General features: G+C 48.5%; 1 protein-coding gene and 1 long non-coding RNA gene across 2 annotated transcripts in view; one reads left to right on the forward strand and one right to left on the reverse strand.

Annotated features, from left to right (window-relative positions):
• SRRM4 (serine/arginine repetitive matrix 4) overlaps positions 1–25391 on the forward strand; it is a 148913-nt gene that overhangs the window by 94156 nt on the left and 29366 nt on the right. Inside the window, exons 2-5 of the mRNA XM_042962040.1 lie at positions 14897–15043; positions 19112–19198; positions 21470–21541; positions 24124–24150. Coding sequence (XP_042817974.1) covers positions 14897–15043; positions 19112–19198; positions 21470–21541; positions 24124–24150 — 333 coding nt within the window. The remainder of the gene's footprint in view (positions 1–14896; positions 15044–19111; positions 19199–21469; positions 21542–24123; positions 24151–25391) is intronic.
• On the reverse strand, positions 20630–21786 carry LOC122232529. Its single transcript, XR_006209863.1, has 3 exons — positions 21673–21786; positions 21370–21492; positions 20630–20988 (listed from the first exon to the last, which is right to left on the reverse strand). It is a non-coding gene; the product is annotated as an uncharacterized LOC122232529 (long non-coding RNA).

Here is a 25391-nt window from a genome sequence, read left to right on the forward strand (position 1 = left end):
TCAAACAGGATTTTGAACCTGGGGAATATCCTTCTCAAACTCTTTGCCACCAGTTTCTTTTGAAGGCTCTGTGTCTCTCAGTTCTGCCCATGGTGATGGAGTCAGAAGGCAGCTTTTCCACGACTGCCAAGCCCCGGCTCTAGATATGGATCACGCAGCTGTGGGACACAAAGCTTTCTTGGCTCATTGCATGATGCTCTCAGAAGCCCAAAGCAGGAGACACTTTGGGTTTCACGGGGTCCACAAGCGGCCCCCATGGTGCCCAGCCCCAAAGGTACTATGCTGTAGGGGTTAAGACCATGGATTCGAGAGGCAGACGGTCTGTCTCTCCCACCTGTTAGCAGTTTCTCCTCTTGCCTTGGTTTCTTCACTGGTAAAACAGAGTTGATAACTGTAGCAGTCTCAAATAATTGTGGTGAAGATTTGCCAGAATAAACAAATGCAACATAAAAATGGATGCCGGTAGAAGAAATTAGGAGCGGGAACAAAGAGAGAGAAGTGGCAAAAGGGCCTTTTGGCTGCCGAGGCCTGGCTCAGAAACCCCCAGGGGTTCATGTGATGACATTTCATTCAGACTGTTTTTTGCCAGAATGAGAAATGCAGGTTCTGTGTCAGAAATCATTGCAAATTCCAAATTAGTGAGGTTTCATGGTCCGCGGAAAGGCGCTGGAGGGGAAATTGGTCGACGGGGTGTTTTTTAGCTGTCGGAGCAAGCTGGCTGATTGATTGAGTGTCTCGGTCGATAGACTGTGCAGACAGCAGCCAGGGAACCGGGTGCAGGCGAGGAAATAGGAAGAAGACAGAACGCCAGTCAGCATGGGGGAGGCGAAGACATGGTCAGCAGCAGAGAGGGACACAGTTACACCAAAAGCTGGGGAGACACGGTCTGGTCTGTGTAGCCCTTCTCGGTCTGGAGACCAGGGACACCCAGGCACAGTTCCTTGAGAACTCTTGAGGTCCCTCACTTGCTCGCTGTATGTCCTAAGGCAAGTCACTAGACCTCTCTGAACCTCTGTTTTCTGACCCAAAACCAACCCTTACAACACCATCTCAAGGGTTTATTATAGCACTTAAATGAAAGAATGAGTTTTAAATGTCTGATGAACTGCCTGGCACATGGTGGGTACTCAGTAAATGTGAGGTCCCATTACTTTAACACCGTGAGTTAGTCAGTATACCTGTGCTTCAGCTTATGGACTCAGAAAATATGTTTGTAGGTGACAACTCGCATCCTTAAATAGGGGGCTAATGGGCCACGTTGGTAGGTTCTGAGCCCTCCTGTGGCATTCCCAATGTGTTCAGAAAAAGGTCAGAAGATGGAGATGATCTAGACCCAAAGAAGCCTCTGACTTAACGAAAATCTTGGAATTAGGCTCTTCCGAAGTCACTGGGCCTGGTCTTCAGGGTCCCAAGCTCTTCTAGGCAGATTGGAAGCCATGAACTCCTCAAAGATGAGGGGAAATGGATAATCCACAAGACTCCTCACCAGGCAGAAATTCCTTCGCACATTGGAGCTATCAAGCCCCTTTCAATAAGAGTTGAAATTATAATTACAATAATCTGATATTGTGCTTAGTTTAATAAGTGTATATTTTCCGCCACCACCATGGGTGCCTGAGTGGCTCAGTTGGTTAAGCGTTCGACTTCCACTCAGGTTGTGATCTCATGGTTTGTGGGTTCGAGCCCCGCGACGGGCTCTGGGCTGACAGCTTGGGGGGCCTGGAGCTACTTCGGATTCTGCTTCTCCCTCTGTCTGCCCCTCTGCTGCTTGCACTGTCTCTCGCATTGTCTCAAAAATAAGTAAACATTTAAAAAATTTTTTTAATAAATAAAAAATAAATATATATTTTCCACCGCCACCTCAGTGAAGTATTATTGCCATTTTAAAAATGAGAAAACTGAGGTTAAAATCGAGGAGAGCTCTTCCTCAAGGTCATGCTGTAATATCTTAGAGGGATTTGCAGAGTTTCTGGAGCCTGGTGGAGTAAAGAATGTGCTCCTTATAGGGCTACGGGCAGGGACGGGGGGGGGGGTGGTCAGAAAAGGAGGGTATGATTATTGAGCTGAACCTTGAAGGATGGGTGGGTTTCTTTTTACAGACAAAGAAAGAGGGGGCGCTGCAGGCAGAAGGATCAGCCTGAGCAAAGACAGGGAAGTTGGGCGCCTGTGTCCCAAAGGCTATTTACAATGAATAATTACAATTACAATGACAGCTAACATTGATTAAGTGCTTACTCTGCACCGGGAACGGTGTTAAGCACTTCATGTGCATCACTCTACGAGCCGGACAATATCATTAACCCTGTTCGGCAGAAGAGAAATGAAGTGACTCGTCCAAGATCACAGCTTGAAAACGGCAGAACCAGCTTCCCCGCTCCAGTTTGTCTGATTCCAAAGGTCTGGGTGGCTCCTGGGTGCTCCCCAGGGTACACAGAGACACCTCAGAGCTTAAAAAGACCTCAGCCCATATGCTAGGGAGGGGCTGTCCCAAGATCCCCTGACATCTCCCGTGATGTCTGTGTCCCTGCCACAACTCACTCCTGCTCCCAAGTCCTCCTAGAGCCGAGAGGAACCCATCAAAGTTGGTGGGCAATAATCACGAAGCTGACTGCCTAATAAAGATAAAGCTCTCTAATAAACCCGCAATCCTGCGGTAATGGGTTTGACTTTTAAAAGGCAGATAAAAGTCCCAGTGGAGGGACAGACCTTTCCCATCAACTCCTTAATCAGAATTACTGTGGAGGAGCCATTTCCTACAGGTGGGACAGCTGGATGCCTGGGCTGGCATTGAGAAATGACCACTTCTGCGTAAAGCCAGACGTCTGCTCCTTCCAGAGATCCCTCTCTCCCACAGGGAATCCTTTGTCAGGAAAGAACCCTGATGGCGAAGGATGGGGCCTCTGGGGCAAGCCTAAAGGAGGGCGGGGAGGCTGGAGAGGGCGTGGTTTGAGAACTCGCTGGTGATTTGTGCTGAAGCTGCGGGGGCGGAGTCTTCTGAGAGCTTCCCGCTGATTGGTGGAGTTCTGATGGGCCAACCTCTCCATTTATTCTGGCTCCACCGTCGTTGTCATCATCATCATCAAATAACCTATACTGAGCGTTTCTTATGTATCTGGGAAATGTGCTAAACATTTTACAACCACCTTATGAGGCAGGTAATATTAACAACTCCATTAACATTTCCCATCCTCAGATGGGAAAACTAAGGCTTGTTGATAATAAATTTAACATCCTGTGGGTCACACAGCCCAGAAGTAGCAAAGGGGAGATTCAAACCTATGTCTGCCTGACTCCGGAAATTACAGTACTTAACTAACCATTGTTTCTGCATTTAGTAGTTTGAAAGAGGAAACACTTGGTTTGGGTCTGGGTCTTTGATGGAATTCACAAGAAATAAAGCCCGAGACAGAGACTGGGGCGCACATGACTTGTTGAGGACGTGCTCTCAGGAGAAAGGAAGTGAGGGAGCAGGCTAGGGCAGGGGCAGAAAGCTAAGGGAAAATGTAGTTTCTACTGGAGTGTAGCCTCAGCCTGATGCCAGGGGGAGCTCTGGAGTGTGAATTAAACCTTAGAGTTGGTCCTACTTTGAGGCAAGTGGGCAGGTTTTTTGTGCTTCAAGACAGTCAGTCAGTCATCAGCTATGGACTGCCTCTCTGCCCCACCCAGGGGTGGACATAACCTTCTGGAAAGGGGCGCCTATGAGGCATTCGCAGCCAATATTCACATCAGCCTAGGACCTGACCAACAGCATCGACTACAGCAGCAAAGGAACTGAGTGGTGGTCCCTGCACAGCCCCTAATTTGTCAAGTGTCTTTGAATGTAGCCCTTGCCCCCTCTGGACATCAGCTTCTCCAGGCTTGGGTTCAAAGTCCTCCCGGGCCTGGCCTAGCTCTGACAGGTTCTGACTCTGTGATCTGGCCCACTGCCCCAGCTGGCAGTCTGTGTTTCTGTAACCCAGGAGGAGAGACGGGGCCCCTCGGGTGGTTCCAACAATGCGAGGCGAGGTGTCTGACAGCTTTCCCCCACTGAAGCCCTTTATCTCACTGCTCTGCTGTGTTATTTTAAAACTAACGAGCCCAGACCTCAGGAGCTCACCGCCTGCCCGCCGCCTGCCATCGAGATTTGTGGCTTGTCTGTTCTGTCCTCTCTGCAGATTTCAGTGGCAGCTTACTCTCTGCTTGTTAGGAATTTTCTTCCAAACCTCAGCATCAGGAAGGAGGCGTATGTGCATGTGTGTGTATGTGCCTGCAGGAACACGAAGTCCAAATTGCACCATACTCTCAGAAGCCTCAACTGTAGTTCTAGATGATGAAAGAGTCTAGTGGGTGGCTCTGGGACGACAGGGAGAAACAAATTCATCCCTGAGTTATTGAAAAAGAAAGAAGGCAGGACACAGAAGGGAATGGGGCAGGGGCCATTGCTAGGTTCTGAGGTAGCCACTCGGCTTGGTGGTGGAGAGCCACGGTCCCGGTGTAGGGAGGAGCTCCTGAGACACTCAAGGGCACACCAACCTCCCTGCGCTCCCACTTTGCAGAATCCCTTGCCTTGGGCTCTTTGGGGAAAGGGGCTCAGAATCAGCAGTGAGGCTAGAGAACAGCGTGACCTATCCTGAGAAGCGTGGCTGATATTTACAGTGCCGCCATGGAGGTGCTGGGCGTGCATCGTGCCGTTTTATTCTCATTCCAGCCCTATGAGGGTCATATGATTTGTGTTTCACCAGAGAGGTGAAGAGATTTTCCCAAGGCCACCCAGTTGGTGGGTGGCCGGGCAGAATCTGTTTGATGAGTCTGATCACCATGCTCTACCGAACCCTCCGCAGACCAATCAGTCTTCCCCGTGTGTACGGCCTGTCTTGTTCCTCCAACCTTGTCCTCTTTCCTTAGGGCTTCCCCTTTCCTGGGTCACTTTCATTCATGAGAGTTTATGTACCTGACCCATGTCTTCCTCTGGATTGTAAGGAAAGCCTTCTTGGGGGAAGGAGCATGTCTGGAGCATCTTAAAATGACCCTCCACCAGGAGTAAAACAAGGCGTAACAGATAAGTGAATGAATGAATGAATGAATGGGAGGAGTCAGACACTTTATAGTGCAGCTGACCCAGGTTTGAATGGCACAGGATCCACTTATGTGTGGATTCTTTTCCATAAATACGGCACAGGACTGTAAATGTATTTTCTCTTCCTTATGATTTTCTGAATAACATTTTCTTTCCTCTAGCTTACTTTGTTGTAAGAATACAGTGCATAATACAGATAACATACAAAAGATGTGCTAACCTACTGTTTACGTATCAGAAAGGCTGACTGGTCAACAGTAGGCTCTTAGTAGTTAAGTTTGGGGGGCAGTCAAAAGTTATACATGAATTTTTGACTGCACGGGGGTCGGTGCCCCTAACCCCTGTGCTGTTCAGTGGTCCATTGTATATTTTAAGAGCCAGTCCACCAGGCTGGGGCACTCCTGTTGAGCCATCTTGTTATTCGAAAACCTCACTGGCACAGAGCTTAACCGACTTCCTCAGTTTCCCACCTCACTGTGGCGAGGTGCTCTATCTAACCCCAAGAAGATCCAATCTTATGGCCTTAAATACCATCTAAATGCCAACATCCCTCAAATGCACTTCATCAGCGCTAATGTCTTCTTTGAACTCCAGTCTTGGGCACTCAGCTGCCTACCTGCCATTTCCACATAGATCTCTAATTGGCATCTCAAAACTGGCATGTCCCAAATGCCCTTCTCCACCTGCAGCCACCCCAGCTTAGTAACCAGCAGCTCCATCCTCTTGGTTTCTCAGAGGAAAACCTAGGAGTCACCCTTGACCCCTTTTGTTCACACTTCGGTATCCAATCCATGAGCAAACTCCATGGATTCCAGCTTCAACCTGTGTCCAGAATCTGACCACTTCTCACCACTACGGCAGTGATAACCCTGACCCCAGCCACCATCTTCTGTCAGGTGTGTGATTGCAATAATCCCAACTGGTCTTCCTGTATTTATCCTGGCTTGCTTGCCCACTACACTCAGCATGCCTCCAGGGAGACCCTGTAAAGCCTAAGTCAGATCTCATTGTTCCCCTTCTTGGAACCCTCCAATGGCTTCCTGTCTCACTCAGAGAAAAAGTCAAGTTCTTGCAATAGTCCAGCAGACAGTCCATGATCTGGTCCCTTATTACCTCTCTGATGCTCCCTCCTAATTTTTGTCCCCCTTAGTCAGCTCTAGCCTCATTGCGTCTAGTGTGTTCCTACCTCAGGGCCTTTGCATTGACCGTGCCCTCTGCCTATCATGCTCTTCTCCCGGGCATGCATGAGGCTCCCTCCCTCAGTGCCTTCAAGTCTTGCTCAGATGTTACCTTTGAAGGGAGGCCTTCTCTGGTCACATTTAAAATTCCAGCCCCCTCCCAGTAGCATTCCCAGCTTTCCTTATCCTCTGTTTCTCTTCTGTATGCACTTTCCAATACCCTACGTATTTCCCACTTAATTATGTGTATTTTCTGCTCTCCTCCTCCCTCTGCCCATCCCAGTAGAATGCAAGCTCCGCCAAGCAGGGATGGTTCCTGCCTTGTTTTCTGTTGTGTCTCCGGTGCCTAGAACATGGCCTACATATAGTAGGTGCTCGATAAATATTTGTTGAGTCAGTGACTGAGCAAAGAATAAGCGAACGGTCCCTGGCAGCGCTTGTTGGAACCAGTCTTTACTCTCTTGGCTCTTGAACCAAGGCTCCTCCCTACCCTGGACTGGAGGCTTCTGTCTTGTTCCCAGAAGATCCTGCTTGCTTGGTGCCTCCTCCAGTAGTGGCTGTAACGATGCCCAAAGGGACTCACCTAGCACAGCCCCTCCCACGGCAGGAAAATATAGTCAGCCACTCATGCTCCATGGAGAAACCTAAACCCTGTCTGCAATTCCAGCTGGTAGAAAGGGCCTGAGGGTGCCCTGGGCTGAAGCCAGAGATGTTATTCTTGCCTGTGGTGACACAGCTTAGAGGAATCAGGGCTTGAACCCAGGTCACTAGGACCCCAGGACCATTGTACTTTCTCAGCATCACCTAATTACTTTTTGCAACCCGTTCAAGTGGAAAACCACAGCACTTTGGAACTTAGCCATTTCCCAAGTTACAGGCAGCCTATATTCCAGGCAGTCCCAAGAATCCAATCCAATCCAATCCCCCTTTCAGTCACTTGCCCTCTCCCTAGGCAAATAGGCAATCGACAGGCCAGCCTGGGGAGGGAGAAATGACTGGCTGAATTTGGGGTTGATGGGAGGGCAGAGGATGGATGTGTTCAGTGATGAGAGTCCACAACCCAGGCATGTCGGGGGCCTGACCTGCTTGGCTGAGCTGGGTAAGAAATGCTGAGCTGATTTTTCTCCATATGGTTCTTTTGTCCTTTGACCTGAACTTGGGAACTGGACAATTTTTGATATACAAGAGTGTTTACCACACACACATACACATGTTCCCACACTCAAATGCTCTCAGCCGTGAGAGCTGAACTAAACCATTGTCATCTTGCCCGAAGAGAGAGTGTGCTAGAGGGCTGTGCTTGTCTATATAGGCAAGCCTTCAGGGTCGGGTCTAAATCCTTTGTGAAATCTACAATCTGATTACTCCAAGTGTGGGTTCCTGGGGCCACAGCAGAACCTGAGAACTGGTTAGAAGTGTAGACTCTCAGGCCCTAACCCAGACATGCTGAGTCAGCATCTCCAGCCTAACAAGATCCCCAGGAGATTCATGTGCACGTGAAGGTGTGAGAAGCACCTGTCTGTCCTCCACATGACCCTCAAGGACCCAGTCCCTGCCTTCCTCACCGGTATCAGCTTCTTTTTTTCCTGCACCCCATGTCCATTGCAACATTATTTACAATAGCCAAGACATGGAAACAACCTAAATGTCCATCAGTGGGTAAATGGAAAAAGAAATTATTTTACGTAAACACAACAGAATACTATTCAGCCATGAAAAGACAGATGTCCTGCTATTTGTGACAACACGGATGGACCTTAAGGGCATTTTGCTGAAGTGAAATAAACCAGGCTCAACTGTTGCTTTCCACCCTCCACCCCACTGTCTCATTCAGCCTACTGCCTCCTCTGCAGTTACGTGAAGTTCACTGCTGTGTCCTGATGTCGGGCCTTTGCACATGCCACTCTACTCTCCTGACCAATTTCCATATATCTTTAGGAAGCCTTCCATGGCCACCTGCCCACGTTCCCATGGCCGGATTAAGTGTTCTCTCTCTCTCTCTCTCTCTCTCTCTCTCTCTCACTGTGGTTCCATGGCCCTCTGAGATTACTATACCGTATTTCCAGTTGAGGGATCTGTCTTCCCCTTGCAGGCTGAAGGCAGACACAAGTCTTAATTACTATACAGTCCTTGAAATCTGATACTAAGTAGGTGTTCAGCAGACAGCTGTTGAACAAATGAATTAAATAATGAGGGAGATGCCAGCTTCATAAAATTTCTTATTTCTCATTCGGTTCCTAGTGGCATGAGCATTACTGACCCTGAGCCCAGCTATGTCTCCCTCAGTGGCTCTCTGGAATCCCCAGGCTTCCCCCCAAGCCCCTATACTTTTTCTAGCCATGGTAGCAAACTCAAAGAGTCACAGCTCCTGCAGATTATCCCCAACCAGGCTTAGTTAACCTTGAAAAGGACTTGGTACCAAGACCTCAGGCAAGGATATTAATAGGGCCCAGACTGAAGCCCCAGGAACCAAGGCACAGATTAGCCCAATCCATCTTGTCCATAGGCTGAGTCAGCCCCGTGATAAGGCTTGAGATTTCTAGTGGACTCGTGAGCTGAGGGTGTGGGCCTTCACTCTTACTGAAACAGGCAGACTGTAGGTATCTGGTCGGCGTGGGGACAAGGACGGACCATCCACAGGCCTGAATGCACGTGTAGAATAAGAACCTGGGGTGTGAACCTTGGATGGAAAGCAAGAGCCTTTTCCTCTCCAGGTCTCAGTGTCTTCATCTGTGTAATGGGGATAAGTTCACTACACTGGGCACCTAACAGAGGGTTGTCAATTTCAGTTGAGATGCTGGACTAGTGCTCTACACCCAGGAGAAGCTGTTAAGGGGATGAAGGCAGTAAGCGTCCCCAGTCTAATGACCAAATGCCATTCCTCTTTGCGGAATATAACATCCAAGCCAAACTTGAGATACAGCCCCTTCTCCAAACACATAAAACAAGTCCCTGTCTTATGATGAAATGACCAAGATTCACCCTATACCCCCACGTATGACTTCCTTACATTTTCAAAGTGTTTTCCAGATTTCTCTCCTTTTTCCTCAGTTGATTCCTATAAACAGGCAGGGCAGCTACTATTCTTGCCTCTTACTATCCCCGGGTCTCAGGTTTTCCACCTGTACAGTAGGGATGACCATGCCTGTTCCTGGGTTTCTGTGGAAGCTTAAATGAGATGGTGCATGGCCCCGGTGTCTGGCACAGAGTAGGTGCTTGATAAATGCTGTCTCTGCTACTGTGATTTAGTGACACGGAAAGAGCACCAGACTGGGGGTCAAAAGGCCATGGTTCAGCCACAGCTCTGACATGAGTCACTCATTGTGCAGCCTTGGGCAAGTCCCTTGCTTCTTGGGGCCTCAGTTTCCCCACTCAGTACAGAGGAGAGCCAGGGTGGGGGGCCCTTCCTCCTCCCCTCCAACATTATTTGTCTCTTATTCCCCAGTCGGTGTTTAACTCAATCTAGTTCTTGGGGCACGGGGATCCGTACCCAACCCAGGGCCCAGTGAGCACTTTGCTGGGAGCAGGGCGCTTTGATGTGAGAAGCAGGGAAGCAGCTAGGGAGCCGGGCATCTCGGAGAGTTTTGTAGAAAGTTCAGGCCTGACTTTTATCGGAGGCTGGGAATCTGCTGGTTGCCATGACTACAGAGAGCAGCATCTAAGCTCCAGGTCGTTGATTAGCAGGAACAGAGCGGGGAAGGCCTTGAGGAATTCAGCACGCACGGCCCCCTCCCTCCCTCTGTGAAGTGGAGTGTGCCGGCCCTTGACTTCACTGTTTTAGCTGTCCCCTGAAGATCTCGCCTCCTTTTAAGTGCTTTTTTATGCAACATCGAAGGGCCCTGTGGTAAAAATGAGGCAGCTGCCGGGACTCCTCAGCAAAAACAGAACACGGAATTTTTCTTAAAGCCCTGCAAGGCTGCAGAGCGGGAGGTGGGGAAGGAAGCTGGCGGGGGGTGGCTTGGGGGAGAGGGGCTCCACGGCTGAGGTCTGAGTCTGCTGAGATGCTGTCTCAACTGAGGCGGGCCCTTCTCCTTGGACCACTGCTTCTTTGTACTAAGGAGAGTTTGCCTCTGATCTGTGGTTCCCACCTGAGATCAGTCATCATTTATCTATCCATCCATCAGTCATTCATTCGACAAATGTTTATTGAGCAAAAAAGGGCACACTATGCCAGGCACCATATCCCTGGGGATTCCGTGGTGAGAAAAGAGGCTAGTTCCCACTCTCGTGAAGCTAACATTACAGTCTAGTAGACAAGTGGTTAGCAAACAAACATATAAAATAGTCATTTCAAACAGTAACACAGACTGCTGTGCTGGCAGCAGGTGAAGAGAGGGGCAAAATCACTTAAGGGGGTCAGAGAGGGTCTCTCTGAGAAGGTGACTTCTGAACCAAAGGAAGGAACTGGCCATGCAAAGAACTGGAGGAACAGCATGCCAGATGGATGGAACAGAAGGGCAAAGTCTCTGAGCAAAGGCCCTTTTCCACATGAGGGATGACAGTAAGGAAGCCATGTGGATGGAGCAGAGTGAGGGATGGACAGAAGGGTAAGAGATGGGGTCTAGGGTTGGGGCAGACGCCGGATCATGCAGAGCCTTTTAGTTCTGGCAATCAGTTTGGATTTACTCTTAATCCAAAGGAGGCGAAATTACCAGGGATGTTTCTTTAAGATGCAGATTTCCTAGTTTCACCCCTTTGAGACTATTTATTATGGCTAGGTTGGGACTGAGAAGTCTGTATTTTTAAAAGCTCCTTGGGAGCCTCTGATACTGTGCCAGGTTTGGGAAGCCTGGGACTGCATGGTCTCAGAGCCTCTTTCAGTTTTAAGGAAGCAGAGAAGCCAAGTGTCAGAACATCTTGGAAAAAGATCTTAAAAGTTGTATGATATTATGGACAATTCCTTTCTTCCTTCCCTCACAACTCCCTATCCGCCTGGTAGAATTAATTCTGGTTTTGTTTGTTTTTTTAGCTTGTTTGCAAAAATCCCAGATGGGGTACCTAACACAAGGAAGGTGAAGCCAGCGTTATGGGGGGAAAAGAACAATCGACCGTATCAGGTTATAACTGCAGCAACGCCACCAAAACATCATCGGGATTTGCCAGTCCCTGATGCTGGCGATGGTGGATGAGGGTTGTCCTCACCCTAAGCCTGGTCCACCAGAGCCTGGCAGTAGCATTCCCCATCTGTCCCTGTGCTGCAGATAACCCGTGCCTCCTCTCCCTCCAGCAGCGGAAGTCACTGAGACCTTCCACACAATGCCAGCTCTTACTCATCGTCTATTTATTCTCTGCCACATTGCTCACATCGGTTATTGTTGTTTATTTTTCCCTTTTGAGGGCTTGCCTCGGACACAGATTTGGGTCATGGTTTCCTATAATGCCCCAGAGTCCAAAACCCCATTCTTACGTGTGTCCAGCTCAAGGCAACACACATCCATTGATAAGTTCGCTGATCACTTTTCTAGGAGAAATACGGGGTACAATAGAAAATGCATCAACTGAGCCATCGGAGTTGACTGAGGCATTGGCTGGTTTATTTCCACCAACTGTGACGTGAAGGGATTAACTCAAAGCATCTCAAAATCCCTTTCTAACTCTTTGAAACAAATGCGTGTTCTCTTTAGCCAATGCATGTGCTCTTTCATTTATTCATTGCACAAATGTTGAGTGTTTACCACGCAGTGGGCTCTGGGGCAGTGAGACACAGTCCCACTCCCAGGGAACTCATAGTCTGGTGTGAGGAAAGATAATGAAATGGCAACAGCTCGTATCAGGAGTTGCAGTCATAGTAGCAAAAGGACTGTTATATCCGAGGATAGGGCTTAGATCTCCCCCTAAGTCTGCCCCCGGCGTCACCATCTCTACCTCATCAGTGGGGACCCATCCTGCCGGTTGCTCAGGCTCAAAACCTTGGAGTCATCCTTGACCCCTCCCCTTCTCTTATTCTCTCCCACCCACCTTTAGCCAGCAGCAAATGATGCTAGAGTCCCACTTTCAAATATCAGAATCTGACCACATCTCATCACCTCCGTCACCAACCCACCGATCCGAACCTGGACAGTTGCATGCACCTCCCTCCCTGTTGCTCCTCCCTTGTGTCTAGTGTCTTCAGCCACTGGGCTGATCCTTCTAAAATGTGAGGCAGACCACGTGAGTCAGTCCTCTGTTCGAAAGCCGTGCCATCTCAGCCGCAGAGTCCCATGACCTACAAGACGCGAACTCTGGTCTCCCCTCTTACCACACCCTAGCCCTGCTTGCTCTTTCTTGTGAATATATGCCAAGGGTCTTTGAACCTGCCATTCCTTCCGCCTAGAGCACATTTTCCACTTCCCATGGATAACTTGTGTAGAATCTGTACATCGCCAGGCAACGGATTACCCCCCCCCCAAAATCTTATAGCTTAAAACAACAAACAGATCTGATGTCCCCCCATCAGGAATTTGGCTGGGCCACTCTGGCTGGGCATCTCGCGTGAGACTGTGGGCAGATGTCAGCCCGGGCTGTAGTGTCATCTGATGAGTCACGACTGGGGCTGGAGGGTCCAATTCCAAGTTGGCGTGTGCACGTGGCTGGTGGCCGGAAGCCTCGGCTGTTCTGCAAGCGGGCTTCCCCATAGCGCTGCCTGAGGGTTCTCACCCCGTGGTGACGGCTTCCCTCAGAGTGATCAGTCCAAAGGGGGCGAGGCAGAAGCCGCCTTTGTGACCTGGTCTCGGAAGTCACGTGTTATCACTTGCACTGCCTTCTAGTCATTAAAAGCGAATCGCTAAGCCCTGCCAGTATTCAAGGGGAAGGAAATTAGGTTGCATCTTTTCATGGCAGGGCTGTCAAAGACTCTGGAACACATTTTAAAACCACCACTCACTGCAAGGTGAGTTCCTATTCCTTTAAGCCCCCATCCCCCGGTTACTTCCAGAGTGGCCTTCTTCCCTGATACTCTGTACAAAAGAACAGTCACCCCCTCCCATTACAGAATACTGTTTTATTCTCTCCATGATTTATTGCCATCCAATAAGCCACGTTATTACTTGTGTATGCGCTTAGACCTGCTCCCCACCCCCACCCCCCGTCTGGAATGTAAACTCCGTTATCACAGGGGACACCTCTCTCTTGTTCACTGCAGCCCCACACTTAGAACTGGCCTGGATGCAGGTTAGCCTAGGCCCGGTCAAGTATGAGAGGAGGCAAGTGTTGCTGGGCACTGGGCAGAAATTGTAAGCTCTGAGTTGTTTGAGCAGAATCAGGACAGAGTTCCATATGAAGAGACTGGAGGCATGGGAATGGAGCCCTCAGAGTAGGAGAAGCAGAGCAGAGAGGTGTAGGGAACACCGGAGTTCTGGAAGCCTGGCATGGGCAGTGAGGAGGGCCGGACGGCCCCGACAAGAATCTCCATCCCTCCTGGGCTTGCCACATCTCTCAGCTCTGCTTCTAAAGATGCACTGATAAGCGGCTGACAGAGACAGATGTGTTTTGCTGCCCTTCCTTCAGTATTGACTGGGTTTGGACTGCTCTCTGGGCAGCCCTAAGGAGCAGGGGGCTTATCAGATGCATTCATCCTGAGTCATAAAACCAGTCCTGCACTGGCTGCAGGTGCTTGGTGCAGGAGAAATGCTATTGCCTGTGGTCAGTGCTTGACCCGGACTCTGCAGGCAGGGTGAGGAGGGAGGGGCACTCGCTGGATGATGCCAAATCCACCTGTTCCTCCCAGACTCCTGAGGTTGGGGGCCAGGAGATATGAGTGGCAGTGTCTTCAAAGACTGAGTACCTAGGTGACTTCCTTCTCCTTTCTGGGTCCCAAAGAAGGAAGTGGGACTCAGGTAGTTTTCCTAGAGTTGTCTGGGGCTCTTCTCAGAGGCAGAGGGATGAGCTTCAGGCCTTCATGGGAATTGCATCCCAGGTAGGTGGCCTCATACCTGCCAAGGACACCAAAGTGGAGCAAAGGGGAACGGAACAGACACTTTTTAAGGCTGTTTTGTTTGCTTTATGTTATCTCATTTTCATAACCATCCAGCAATATAAGGACTAGTGTTACTCCCTATCTGATCACTGAGGAAAGTGCAAAACAGAGAGATGGAGTCTTCTATCTACTAAGTGGTGGAAACAGTGTTTGAATCCAACTATGTACACCTCTTCCATCCGGAGATAAAGCAGGGAAATGGACAGAAGTGGCAAAGGGGCATTGGAACTGATTCTCTCATGCTTTGGCCTCTACTGAATGTTTTGAGCAAGGATGTGGAACACTGGTTTCCAGCCTCTCCCTGTGGTTTAGTCAGGATAGGATAGGATAAGCAATGCCACCGTAACAAATAAACCCCTAAATCCCAGTGGCTCAACCCAACTAAGGCTTATTTCTATCATGCAAAGTCCGATGTGGCTCAGGCATCTCTCCTCCGCCAAGTAGCTTCACCTTTCGGGGTATCTGACCTCCAAGGTCACTGCAACAGAGGGAGAGAGAGCTGGAGAAGGCACACAGACCTTGCTGGCTCAAATCGGAAATGACACACGTCACTTCCACCGAGAGAACAGTGGCCAAAGATAATCTCTCACGGTGCCAACCTAACTGCAAGGAAAGTTGGGCCATATTAGGATGTCTCTGAATGTCTGATGAACGCGAAGACCTTGTCATATCCTAACAATTTCAACCTCTTTATTTGTTCCCCTGTAGGACAGAACCCCAGAGCAGCCCTGTGGTTCCAGCTCAGGATGGACCCTCGGAAAAGCTGAGCCAGCATCTGGCCACCGAGGCCTTGGGCACCAACAGCTGGGAGAGAGACAAGGCCTGCCGGGAGCTCAGTCCTGCCAGAGCACGCAGGTGACATGCTGACCCAACCCTCTCTGGGGTCCAGTGAGGAGGTTCAAGTTGAGAATACAGAAGTGAAGTTTGTCTTTCTGGCCACTCTTCCTCTCCTTCTGTTTGCAAATTCCTCTTTCAGACCCTTAAACCCAATCAAAAGTCAGCACACATTTTTTTTTTTTTTCCTCCTGTAGAGGACCAGATAGCAAATATTTTGAGGACCAGATGGACTCGGCCACAGCTACTCAATCCTGCCATTGTAGCACAGAAACAGCCACAGACTCTACGTAAATAAGGTGTATAGATGCATTTCAATAAAACTTTATTTATAAAGACAGGCTAGATACAGCCTGGGGGGTCAAAGTTTGTTGCCTTTGCCTTAGATGATCGAGCTAGTTCCTGTCCATTTTAATGACTCTATAAGCTACTTATTCCCAAGTCATGACTTCAGCCCAGATCTGTCTCCTGAGATCCAGATCTTTGCATTTATTCCTTAAATTCAGTTATTCAACCAGGATTTCTTGAGCATCCATTGGTGACAGGCACAGTGCTGACATCTGAGGACACACCGTTTTACTGAGGTTTGGAGAGGTAATGTAACTTGCCAAAAATATGGCAGCCAGTAAGTGGCAAAGTGAAGTTTTGAAATATGGTCTCTCTGATCTTAAATCCTAGACTAACACCTACCACGTTATACTTTGATGCTAATGAAAAAGCTAATCTGTCCCCTGGCTTCTATTTTCAAGTTTTGCACCCTGCACATATAAAGCCTAGTCTGCATTGGCCTCCGGAGAATCAATTTTGTTGACAACATGGTCCTTATTATCTGGTTTTATCAGCTGGTTGAAACTAACTCACCACTCTCTCACCACCCTGGGCTTGTACCTACCCCCTCAGTGACACGTGGAAAATGAACCTAGTGTCCTTGCCAATGGTGTGCCCTAGATATGATCCCTACCTCTTCCTGTTGCATCAGAGGGTGTCAAAGCCATTTTACAGGTGTGGAAACTGAGGACAGTAGGTGGCAGGATCAAGATTAGCCTGAGGACCCCTGATCTGGTCCAGATTCTCTCTTTATGTCCTGGAGTTGTTGGTTTCCTAAGGTACAGACTCTAAACTATGTTAGGCACCCATCTGAGAATTACATGGAAGCTGTGAGTGCTGCCACCAGGGAAAGTGTGGATATGCTCCAAGAAAACTCCCCAAATTCCACGTACCATTTCAGAGGATTCATAGACTCCCAAGGCCCATGAGCAGGGCTGTCTAGCTAAGAATCTGAATTCTGAAGAAGTGGTTTGGGAAGCCAGAATATCACTCACAGGTGAAGTCCACTTCTCTACCCAGCCTACCGTCTCGGCCACGGGGTTTATTTAGGCTCTGATGTCAATGGGGGAGAAAGAGTGAAGTCCTATCAGCTTGGAGAAGTGAAGGTCAACATCAGATCTGGAGAATTCTCTCCAGGAAACAGGAAAAAAGCTGTTTCCATAAGAGGCTGAGGGAGATGGAGAGAGGGGAGAGAAAGGGCGTTTCTATACTTCGAAAACACTGTCTCTCAGACAATCCAAGGGAGAGACTGTGTCATAGAGATAGACGTGTACTAACTGAGCAACTTTGGGCACTTAGTTTTCCTTCCCAGGCCTCAGTTTTCACAACTATAAAATGGGAATATTGAGATATACTTCTCCTAATCAGAGTGAGGATTAAATCAGATACGCATGTACAGATCTTGACCGTGAGCCTAGAATGTGGGGGGTGCTGGAAATGCCGGTGGGGGTGTCATGGAGCCAGAAGAACAGGCTCTGGGCATGAAAATCTCAACAGGGATGCTATGTTGTCACTTTGGCTGCGGAGAGTCCCTTTGACTGTGAGCGTGTTGCTCCCTTCTCTTATCTGAGACCCACTCTCTGACATGCTAAAAAAATATATAATACAATAATAGAAAGTACATTTTTACATGAACTTGCTGAAGACCAGGGCGCATTGCATGAGTGAGGGCCTCATTGCTTGTGACAAACGTGGGACACGGGTATCATGTTTTATTCCCATCTCACAGATGATGCACGTGATACCCAGAGAGGTAGCTGAGCTAGGAGGTAATGGAGCGGGAGTGTGTCAGCGTCTGTAGCCAGCGTTCTTTATGGTTGCAGAGTCTGCATGTTTGACCATCGTGAACGGAGCCACTCCGTGTGTAATCACTAAACACTTAACTGCTGCACATTTCGTGGCTGCTTGTGTAACTGCGGTGTTACTTACTTAACCACTCGTCTGGCCCCTCCAGCCCTGCTGTGAGGGCACACCTAGGCACACAGGCACAGGAGGAAGAAAAAGGTAGAGGGATTTGCGGAAGGGGTTGATGTTCCCCTCACAGACCTCAAATCCAAAGTCAAGGCCTTTCTCCGTTGGACCCCATCGCTCACAGAGGAGGGTAAGCGGTTCCCAAGCCTGCTTCCCTGGGACCCTGGGGTTCCAGAAAAAGAAGTGAGAATAATTGTCTGAAACATTGAGATCTTTCTCTATTTTATAAGATACAGCTTTAAGGATTTTTTTCCTTTTTAAGCATTTCTTCCTTAAATGTTTAGGGTTTTTTTTTTTCTTTCAAATTCCTGGCAATGGTTACACTGCGAAGTGTTTATGTGAAACAAGATAATTTAACAAGTGGCTAAATTATTGCATCCATTCACCCCTCATTAGGTCACCCAACAAATATTTATTAGGCTCTTACTCTGTGTCAAGCACTTGTTGCCAGAAAAATTTGGAAGTGGCCTACCACAGTTACACAAGCAGCCTGTCTGCTTCCTGGACATGTGTACTGTGCTTTGTGCTGTATAGCACATAAGTGTAGTTAAGTAGTGAGGTACTTAATCCTGTGATATTTGATTTAAGCCTGCTTAAAGTGACTCTCTTGAAAACGTTCTAGATATAACTATGCAATTTTTATTTACTGGCAATGCAGAGACCTTAACAGATAGTCTAGTCGCTTGGTCATTTTTTCTACTACCCATAATGATCCAGATTCTTAGAATGGAATTCAATATGGCAGCATTTGATGATGGCCTTTAAAGAGTTGGGTGACTTCCAAAAGAAATGTCCACATAAACAAGTTTGAGAAGGCAGTTGGTTTTGTGGGAAAGCTCTCTGGGTGGGAATTACACAGGACTTGACTGCAATCCCACCTCAGATGCAGCCATGGGCAAGCCAGTTCATGATTTTGTGCTTTATGGTCTGTGTCTGTAAAATAAGACCCTAAAAGTCATACCACCCTCAAAGCGTTTTTGTATATGTAAAACGGTTGGCACATAATAAGGGGATCAATGATAGTGGTCTTAACACTAGTAACGACAATAGTATTCTTATTGATACTACATTTTCCCGGTAACGTTCAACTGAGTGGGCATGTTTCAGTCCCCAAGCAGTTTTTCTTCCCAAACCCATCTCCTTTTGCCACAGGATAGTGTTTTAAAAAAAATCCCTGGAGCCTGCCCCAATTATAAAAGGAGATAAGTTGACTTCATTCAGCTGCAGCCAGAGCATTTGAATTTAATTGAATGGGAAATAATTATTCCTGAAGAGCAGAGGTTTTTGAGGTTCTGTGAAGCGATATAAGATATGTATCTCATTACATTAGACCTCGGCAAATATACTTTTAATAATCAGCTGCTACTTAACATAACTTCCTCCTCCTATTAAATTTCCGGCAAGAACGATGGACATGAAGTACTGGGGAAGCGGGGGGAGGGCTGAACTGCTGATTAATTATTTAAAAAGTGATTTATTTACCAAGGTGAGCCATTTGCAAATTCAATAATAAATCTATTAAGGAGCAGTTAACCTCTATAACTCTGTTTTAAATAATCAATTGGTGTTTGGGTAACAGTACAACGTCTGTCTCATTAGGTCGGCATTAACTCCTTATTTGAAGTGCTTAATCTGCAGTATGACCAAATCAACCATGAGGTGGTAATTAGGTATTCGCCATGGGTCGTTCATCCTCCAAGGAACTGGGTCCTCCTTCCTTGGCAGCAGCAGCCCTGGTTGGGGCTTGGGGCGTCCTGGGTTCTCTAATACCTGACTCTGTGCTCCCCACAGTGCCTCCTGTGACAAAGACCTGGCACCACCAACTTCCTCCAGGGGGAAGAAGAAAAAGAAGAAATCCACCCGGAAGAAGAGAAGGAGGTGAGCGTCCTAAGGGGAGATGAAATCTTAAAGGTGGGAGAAAGGATGAAGTAGTGGTAAAATGGGTTTCAGAGTCAAACAGTGACTCCCCTTGGGTTTGAATCTCTGCCTCTTATCTAGCTGTGTGACTTAGGCAAGACCCTTCACCTCTCTGTGCCTGTTTCCACTTGTATAAAATACTGATTACACCTGGCGTTTGTGAGAATCAGATGGAGGAAAATGGCTGTGGAAGGAGCTGTCATAGTGTCTGGCACACAACAAATGACCAGTGAATCAGCAGAATCATGACCATGAATATGACTTTTTTTTTTTTTGAGAACTTACTTTGTGTGGAGGGCTATGCTCTAAGCACTGTGATCTCCATGTTCTTTTCCCTTTGACCACAATTTACCAAACATTATCGTACCCATTTCAGAGATGAGAAAAAAAAAGGCAGGGGACAGAGGGTGACAGATTTACAGGGATCCCAGGCTCCTCAGTTGATTCTACTACTCCTACCTAGCAGATGAACGCCAAGGAAAATGAAGTTTATATTTTTGGCCAGCAATTAGTCTTTTGTGCCCCATGGATTTTTTTTCTTTGTAAAATCTCTTCTAATTTTTTTTTTAATTTAAAAGTACTTCCAGATTTCCTTCAAGACGACAATTATGTCCAGTGTTCCAGACCCAGAGGGGGTCAGGTTGAAAATCTCGCCAAACCTCAGAGGCAGTGTTTGAAGAGGCCTGCAGGGGGCAGCAGAGAGCAGTGTCTGGATGACTCGGGCCCCAACTCCAGATTTTCCGGGTTCTTGCTATGCCCTTTTAGCCTTGTTCTAAGGCCCAAAGAAGACCCAGAGGGGAGTGTGAATGAAGACCCTACATCGTAGGGTGTGGGGGGGGGGGAATTGGGGCAAGTGGCTTTGAGGTTCCTGATTTTACGGGTGGGCAGAACACTTCAAAGAAGGAAATCAGACTTCACTAATTCAATTGTTCATCCAATAAATGTCCCCTGGGCATGTGTTTGGAGGACAGGTGCTGTGGTCCCCTAAGAGAAGTTGTTCTCAACCCTGCATTTCCCCCCAAAGACATGTTCTGTTTGACCTACAAGGGCTTATTTTGTCTTTTTTTTTTTTTTTAAGTTTATTTATTTATTTAGAGACAGAGAGAAAGCAGGGAAGGGGCAGAGGAAAAGAGAGGGAGAGAGGGAATCCCAAGCAGGCTCCACGCTGTCAGCACAGAGCCCAATACAGGGCGTGATCCCAGGAGCCATGAGATCATGACCCAAGCCAAAATCAAGAGTCAGGGCACTTAACCAACTGAACCACCCAAGTGTTCCTCTTTTGTCTAATTGGTGGCCATCATTTAAAAACCAGATTTCACACGAAGATGTGTTTTTCTGGTGACTTGTGTTGAAAAGGCAGGCGTTCCAGAAGCCCAGGGCTGCATTCCCACATAAGACCTCCGGCCGATCTGAGAAGCAGATGCTCTCTGGTTCACCACAGTCCTCACCACTCTCTATTGTCTTACACCCCTCCTGCTGAGAGGCCCCTGTTGGCATTGACTTTGAAACTCCTAATCTGTTTCAGCCTTGGTATTTTGTCAGTGGTGAAATGAAAGATGCAGAGATGAGCAGTGACATGCCCAAGGTGACTTCATGGGTCGGGGGTACATCAAGCTTGGAACTCAGGTCACTTGAACTTCAGTCTTCAGTCATAGTCAGGTTCCTGGGGTGGCTCTTGTTTCTTGGGTAACCCCTGAGAGCACCACCCGTGCCGACCACAGCCTGACGAGGTCTCCTCCAAGGGCTCGGCCCTACCGGGGAGACAGGGTGAAGCACAAGAGAGACCTCAAGTATCTGAGAGGAAGGGCAGAGCTGAGGGGAGAACAGCAGACAAAAAAGGGATTGAGAGCAAGGCCCCTGCTCTCAGTGAGGCTTCAGTTTGAAGTTCGGCTCGTGCACGTCCTAGCTGTGTGTCTTTGGACGAGTCACTTTACCTCTCTGAACCTCACTTTCCTTGTCTGAAAAAGGAAGGTAGCAATTGTCCCTACCTAAGGAGCGTGTGGAAAGATTACATGAGGTAATGCCTATAAAGTACATGGTGACGTTGAAAACAAATGCAGACTTGATTATATCAAATAGATAAATGCAAGTACTGTTAATGTCAGTATCAGTATTATCCTTGTGTGTGTTACCGAAAGAGCTGAGACCCTGTGTGGGGACCGGAGAAGGGTCTCTGAAAGCCCATGCTGGCCCTTAAGAACATCCCTCTGAAGGTGTCTCCTCCCCCGGCAGGTCCCCATCATACAGTCCATCGCCTGTCAAGAAAAAGAAGAAGAAAGGTTCCAAGAAACATAAGCGACACAGGTATTGTCCTTCTTCCTCCTCGGCAAACACCCTCCTCCTCCTCCTCCGGGTGGGGTGGTGGTTGGGGTGGGAGTGGGGGGCACCCAAAGTTCACTGGGAAACTTATCATTTCACTTATGTACAGTACTCACCTGTGTGTTGTTATTTCCTTTTTCTTGTCTAACTTGGAACTTGGTTGCAAGGACCCGAGGCCCACTAAAGCCAACTCCGGCCCGTAGGGATGTGTGATGATAAGGAGGCAGGAGTGTCTCAGGAACCAGTCAGACCTCAGTGAGGGGCTGGGACCAGGCTGTGGAGAGCTGGTAGCACCCAAGCAGGATACACAGTCCCTGTTCCACACGGGAAGACATGGCTGCACCCTGTTCCCATGTCTTCGTGTGGCAGACCCAGCCACAAGAAGACACAGGAGCTCTCTGGCTTGTTCCTTATTCCGGATTCCCAAGGAAGAGCCTCTCTGGTGGGTCCCACTTGTCCTAGAGGATGGGACATGTAAAACATGGCTTCTGGGATTGTCCACCCTTGTGGACGTCGTTAAGGGGCATTGTGAGCTGGACACACATTCCGAAAGGTGCCCGCTACTCACACACGTACACACACACATGTATGTGTGTGTGGGGGGGGGAGAATTAAAGAACTGTAAGGATGTACACCAGCGGACTCAAATCTGTGGCTCATGGTCCAACTCAGCATTTTATAATTGGGAGATTGCATAATAAAACAAAAAAATCAAGTTTTCCAGTTCCTCCGTTAAATCAGCAGCTCTGCCTTCACTGGGCCACTTTTCCCACAGGAGGCCACCAGCTAGGGTTGAGGGATTGCTGTGCATTTAGACAGAGCATAGGTGCTCTCGTGTGCTACAGGCCCCACTTAGCGCCCCCTCACACACATTTACGAAGCCGGCTTGGCCCCGGGGGGCAGGGAGTTTGAAATTCCCAGTGTAAGTTCTTTGCTATGTTTGGCTGTGGACGGTACGGAAAGAGCGGTATATATCCTTTTTTGCTTATCCCTCTCTTCCAATCTGCCTACATCAGTGGTGGATTACTTGTGCAATTAAACAATCACAGTGGAACAAAGGAGAAGAGTGCATGTGGGTTTCCCCCCTGCATCCCACCCTTGGCTCAAAGTTGCCCCCAAAGTGGCTTTTTCCAAGCCAGGGGTGTGGACACATCTCAGCCCTTGTTGCCAGAATGGTCTCAACTCAGTCTGGTGTCACCAGCTATGTCCACTGCCTGCCCAGACATTTCGACTGTTGAGTCCACGCTTAGCACAACATGTGGGAAAGCTGATTAGCAAAACGTTGTTAATTTGGTGTTAGAAACCTTTCCCGACGTGGGGTCCCCTGTGGCGGCAATGCCGCCTTCCTCTGCTGACCAATCTGTCCTATTTTGGGGGACCTTTCCATATCAGGATCGTAGAAGTCAAATGGCTTCTCACTCAAGGGTTTCTCCTGAGAAAGAGACTGTGCCAGAAAGTTAGGAATGGCTTTTTCTGCCAGCCACGCTTAGCCCAGGAGGTGGAGATTAAGAGGGGAAGATGCTATTGCTGGTATTTTCCAAACCACCTGCTACGCACCACCCTACTTCTGGCCCTGCTTCTCCAAGCTCTTGAGATGTTGGGTTAATGATAGTGGACTTTTTTGGAGATAGGAGCTAGGGCTGGGGGATGCATAGAGATTTTTCTTTCTCTCCCCTCCATGAACATGGCTTCAGGGCTAAAATAACAACAACAACAAAAAAAATCCCATTTTTCACATCTATTTATTGAATACCCAGTATATGCCATGAATAAGATTCTGGGCTTCGGGAACAGAACAGTGACCAAAACCCAGCCCTGGACCTCAAGTGGCTCACCTTCTAGTGGGGAAGATGAGTCATTATAATGTGCATAAGGTAGTATAAGACTAAGCTCAGAAGCTCACCCAAGCTTGGGGAACCCAACCAGCCTGAGGGGATCAGAAAATGCTACAAGGAGGTGATATCTGAGCGGAGCTCTGAAGAATCCCTAGGACTTATGTGGGTGGAGCTGTGTGACCTTGGGCAACTTAACTAACTTCTCTGCGCTTCAGCGTCTGCAAAATGGTTGTTACTAGAACTTCCCAGGGTTTGGGTGAAGACTGAGCGTGTGGGAGACGCTTAGCATGGAGTCTGGCGCAGTTAAGTTCCACACGTGGGAGCTGGTTGTCCCGTGATGATGAGGAGGAGGAGGATGAAGAGTCCACCGCTAGGCTCACCCCACCCGGGGGTAGGGGAGGAGGCAGAGGACTCTTGTATATCCCCTTCATCCACCCCCAACTGAGACAGGCCCGCTGACAATTTTGGGGTGAGGACTGAAGCTCCGGTGGGTTTGACTGAAATTCAAAATGCAAACCAGTATCTCCCATATGGTGTCCGTTGTCCGAAATCTGTGACAGAAGGAGGATTCGCCGGGTGTCCTGACCCCCGTGTAGCATGATCATAAATGCACTGATACGTTTGTCCCAGGAAAACAAACCTCACACTCACCTGTATTTATTTTCTTCCTTCCTCCCTCCTCTCTCCCTTCCCTCCCTCCCTGTCTCTCTTCCTTTTAATTCCTTTAATCAGGTCATTCTCCAAGAAGAGAAGGCACAGGTAAGAACCTTGTCATTTCTGGCTGCTTGCTTCTGCTTCCTGCTTTCCTAACAAGGTTTTAGGCAGCTTCTAGAGTCAGTTCTCCGTCTCCATCTCTGTGCTCTTGAGCACAACCCCTGCATCTTCCTGGGCCTCAGTTTCCTCCAAAATGAGGGCCTTGGGCTGGTTTCCCTGAAACTTCCAAGCCAGCTTTTGCCTTCCGTCAGGCTGGATGGTTGCTCCTGGACCAGCCCCCACCAATACCCCTCCCTGGAAAGTCTGGCTACCCTGGTCAGAGTCTGTTTTATCACGTTGAAATCCCAGGTTGGGGCATATAGGGAACCATCGGCCCCAGCCACCCCACCAAAGCCTTCCCAGATCTTAGCCAAGGGACAGAGACCAAATCCTACTGGACTGGAACACTGGGTGAGCACAGATCGAGCTGTCACCTACAGGGTAGCCACTATAAATTGGATCCTGCACTAAGCCCCTGCCATGTGTGTGCGTATTCAACCTCCACTGATCTCCATCATAACCCTGTACAGTGGATGTATTTATTCTTCCCATTTTACAGATGAGGAAACTGAGATTTAGACAGATGTGACAGGCATGTCCACAGACACAGAGTCAGGTGACAGAGCCAAAATTCAAACCCACGTCTGTCAGACACAGGATCAGGACACCCTACAGTGGCTTCTTAAATAACAGCCACACCTAGAGCAGTTGGCAGAGTGCAAAGTTCTTTTGTTTATCCAGTTAACAGGTAGAGAGCGATTACCAATGTCAGCCAGCCTCCCAGCCCAGCAGCCTGAGCAATGGCCCCACCTCACGGTCAAGGAAACTGGGTCTTCCAGAGGACAGGTAATTTGCCTGATGTCACACAGCGACTGAGCAGCAAAGCTGGGACGTGAACCTGGACCTTTCAGTGAGGTCCTGGGCTCTTCCACTGCCCAGGCTGAGTCTCAAACACGGAGATAAATCACACGGCTGACGTCAAGGTGCAACAGCAGTTGTATAAGGTTTTCCCTTTATCCAGGACCTAGGCCGGTCCTGCATTCCTGGTGACCCCCCTGAAGCCAGTCTGGCTTGAACTACCAAATAGCATTCACCCTCCTTCTGGGGCCTCTAGTTGGTAATGCTGGGAACCCGCCTCATCACTGTCCACCAGACCCGTCCATACCCCAGCCCTCTGACTTAAAAAAACAGCAACAGATACTTAGATAATCACGGGCAGTATGTTACAGAACCGGCCAAGCTTCATG

The sequence above is a fragment of the Panthera tigris genome, chromosome D3, assembly GCF_018350195.1.
Source record: "Panthera tigris isolate Pti1 chromosome D3, P.tigris_Pti1_mat1.1, whole genome shotgun sequence".
Lineage (NCBI taxonomy): Eukaryota > Metazoa > Chordata > Mammalia > Carnivora > Felidae > Panthera > Panthera tigris.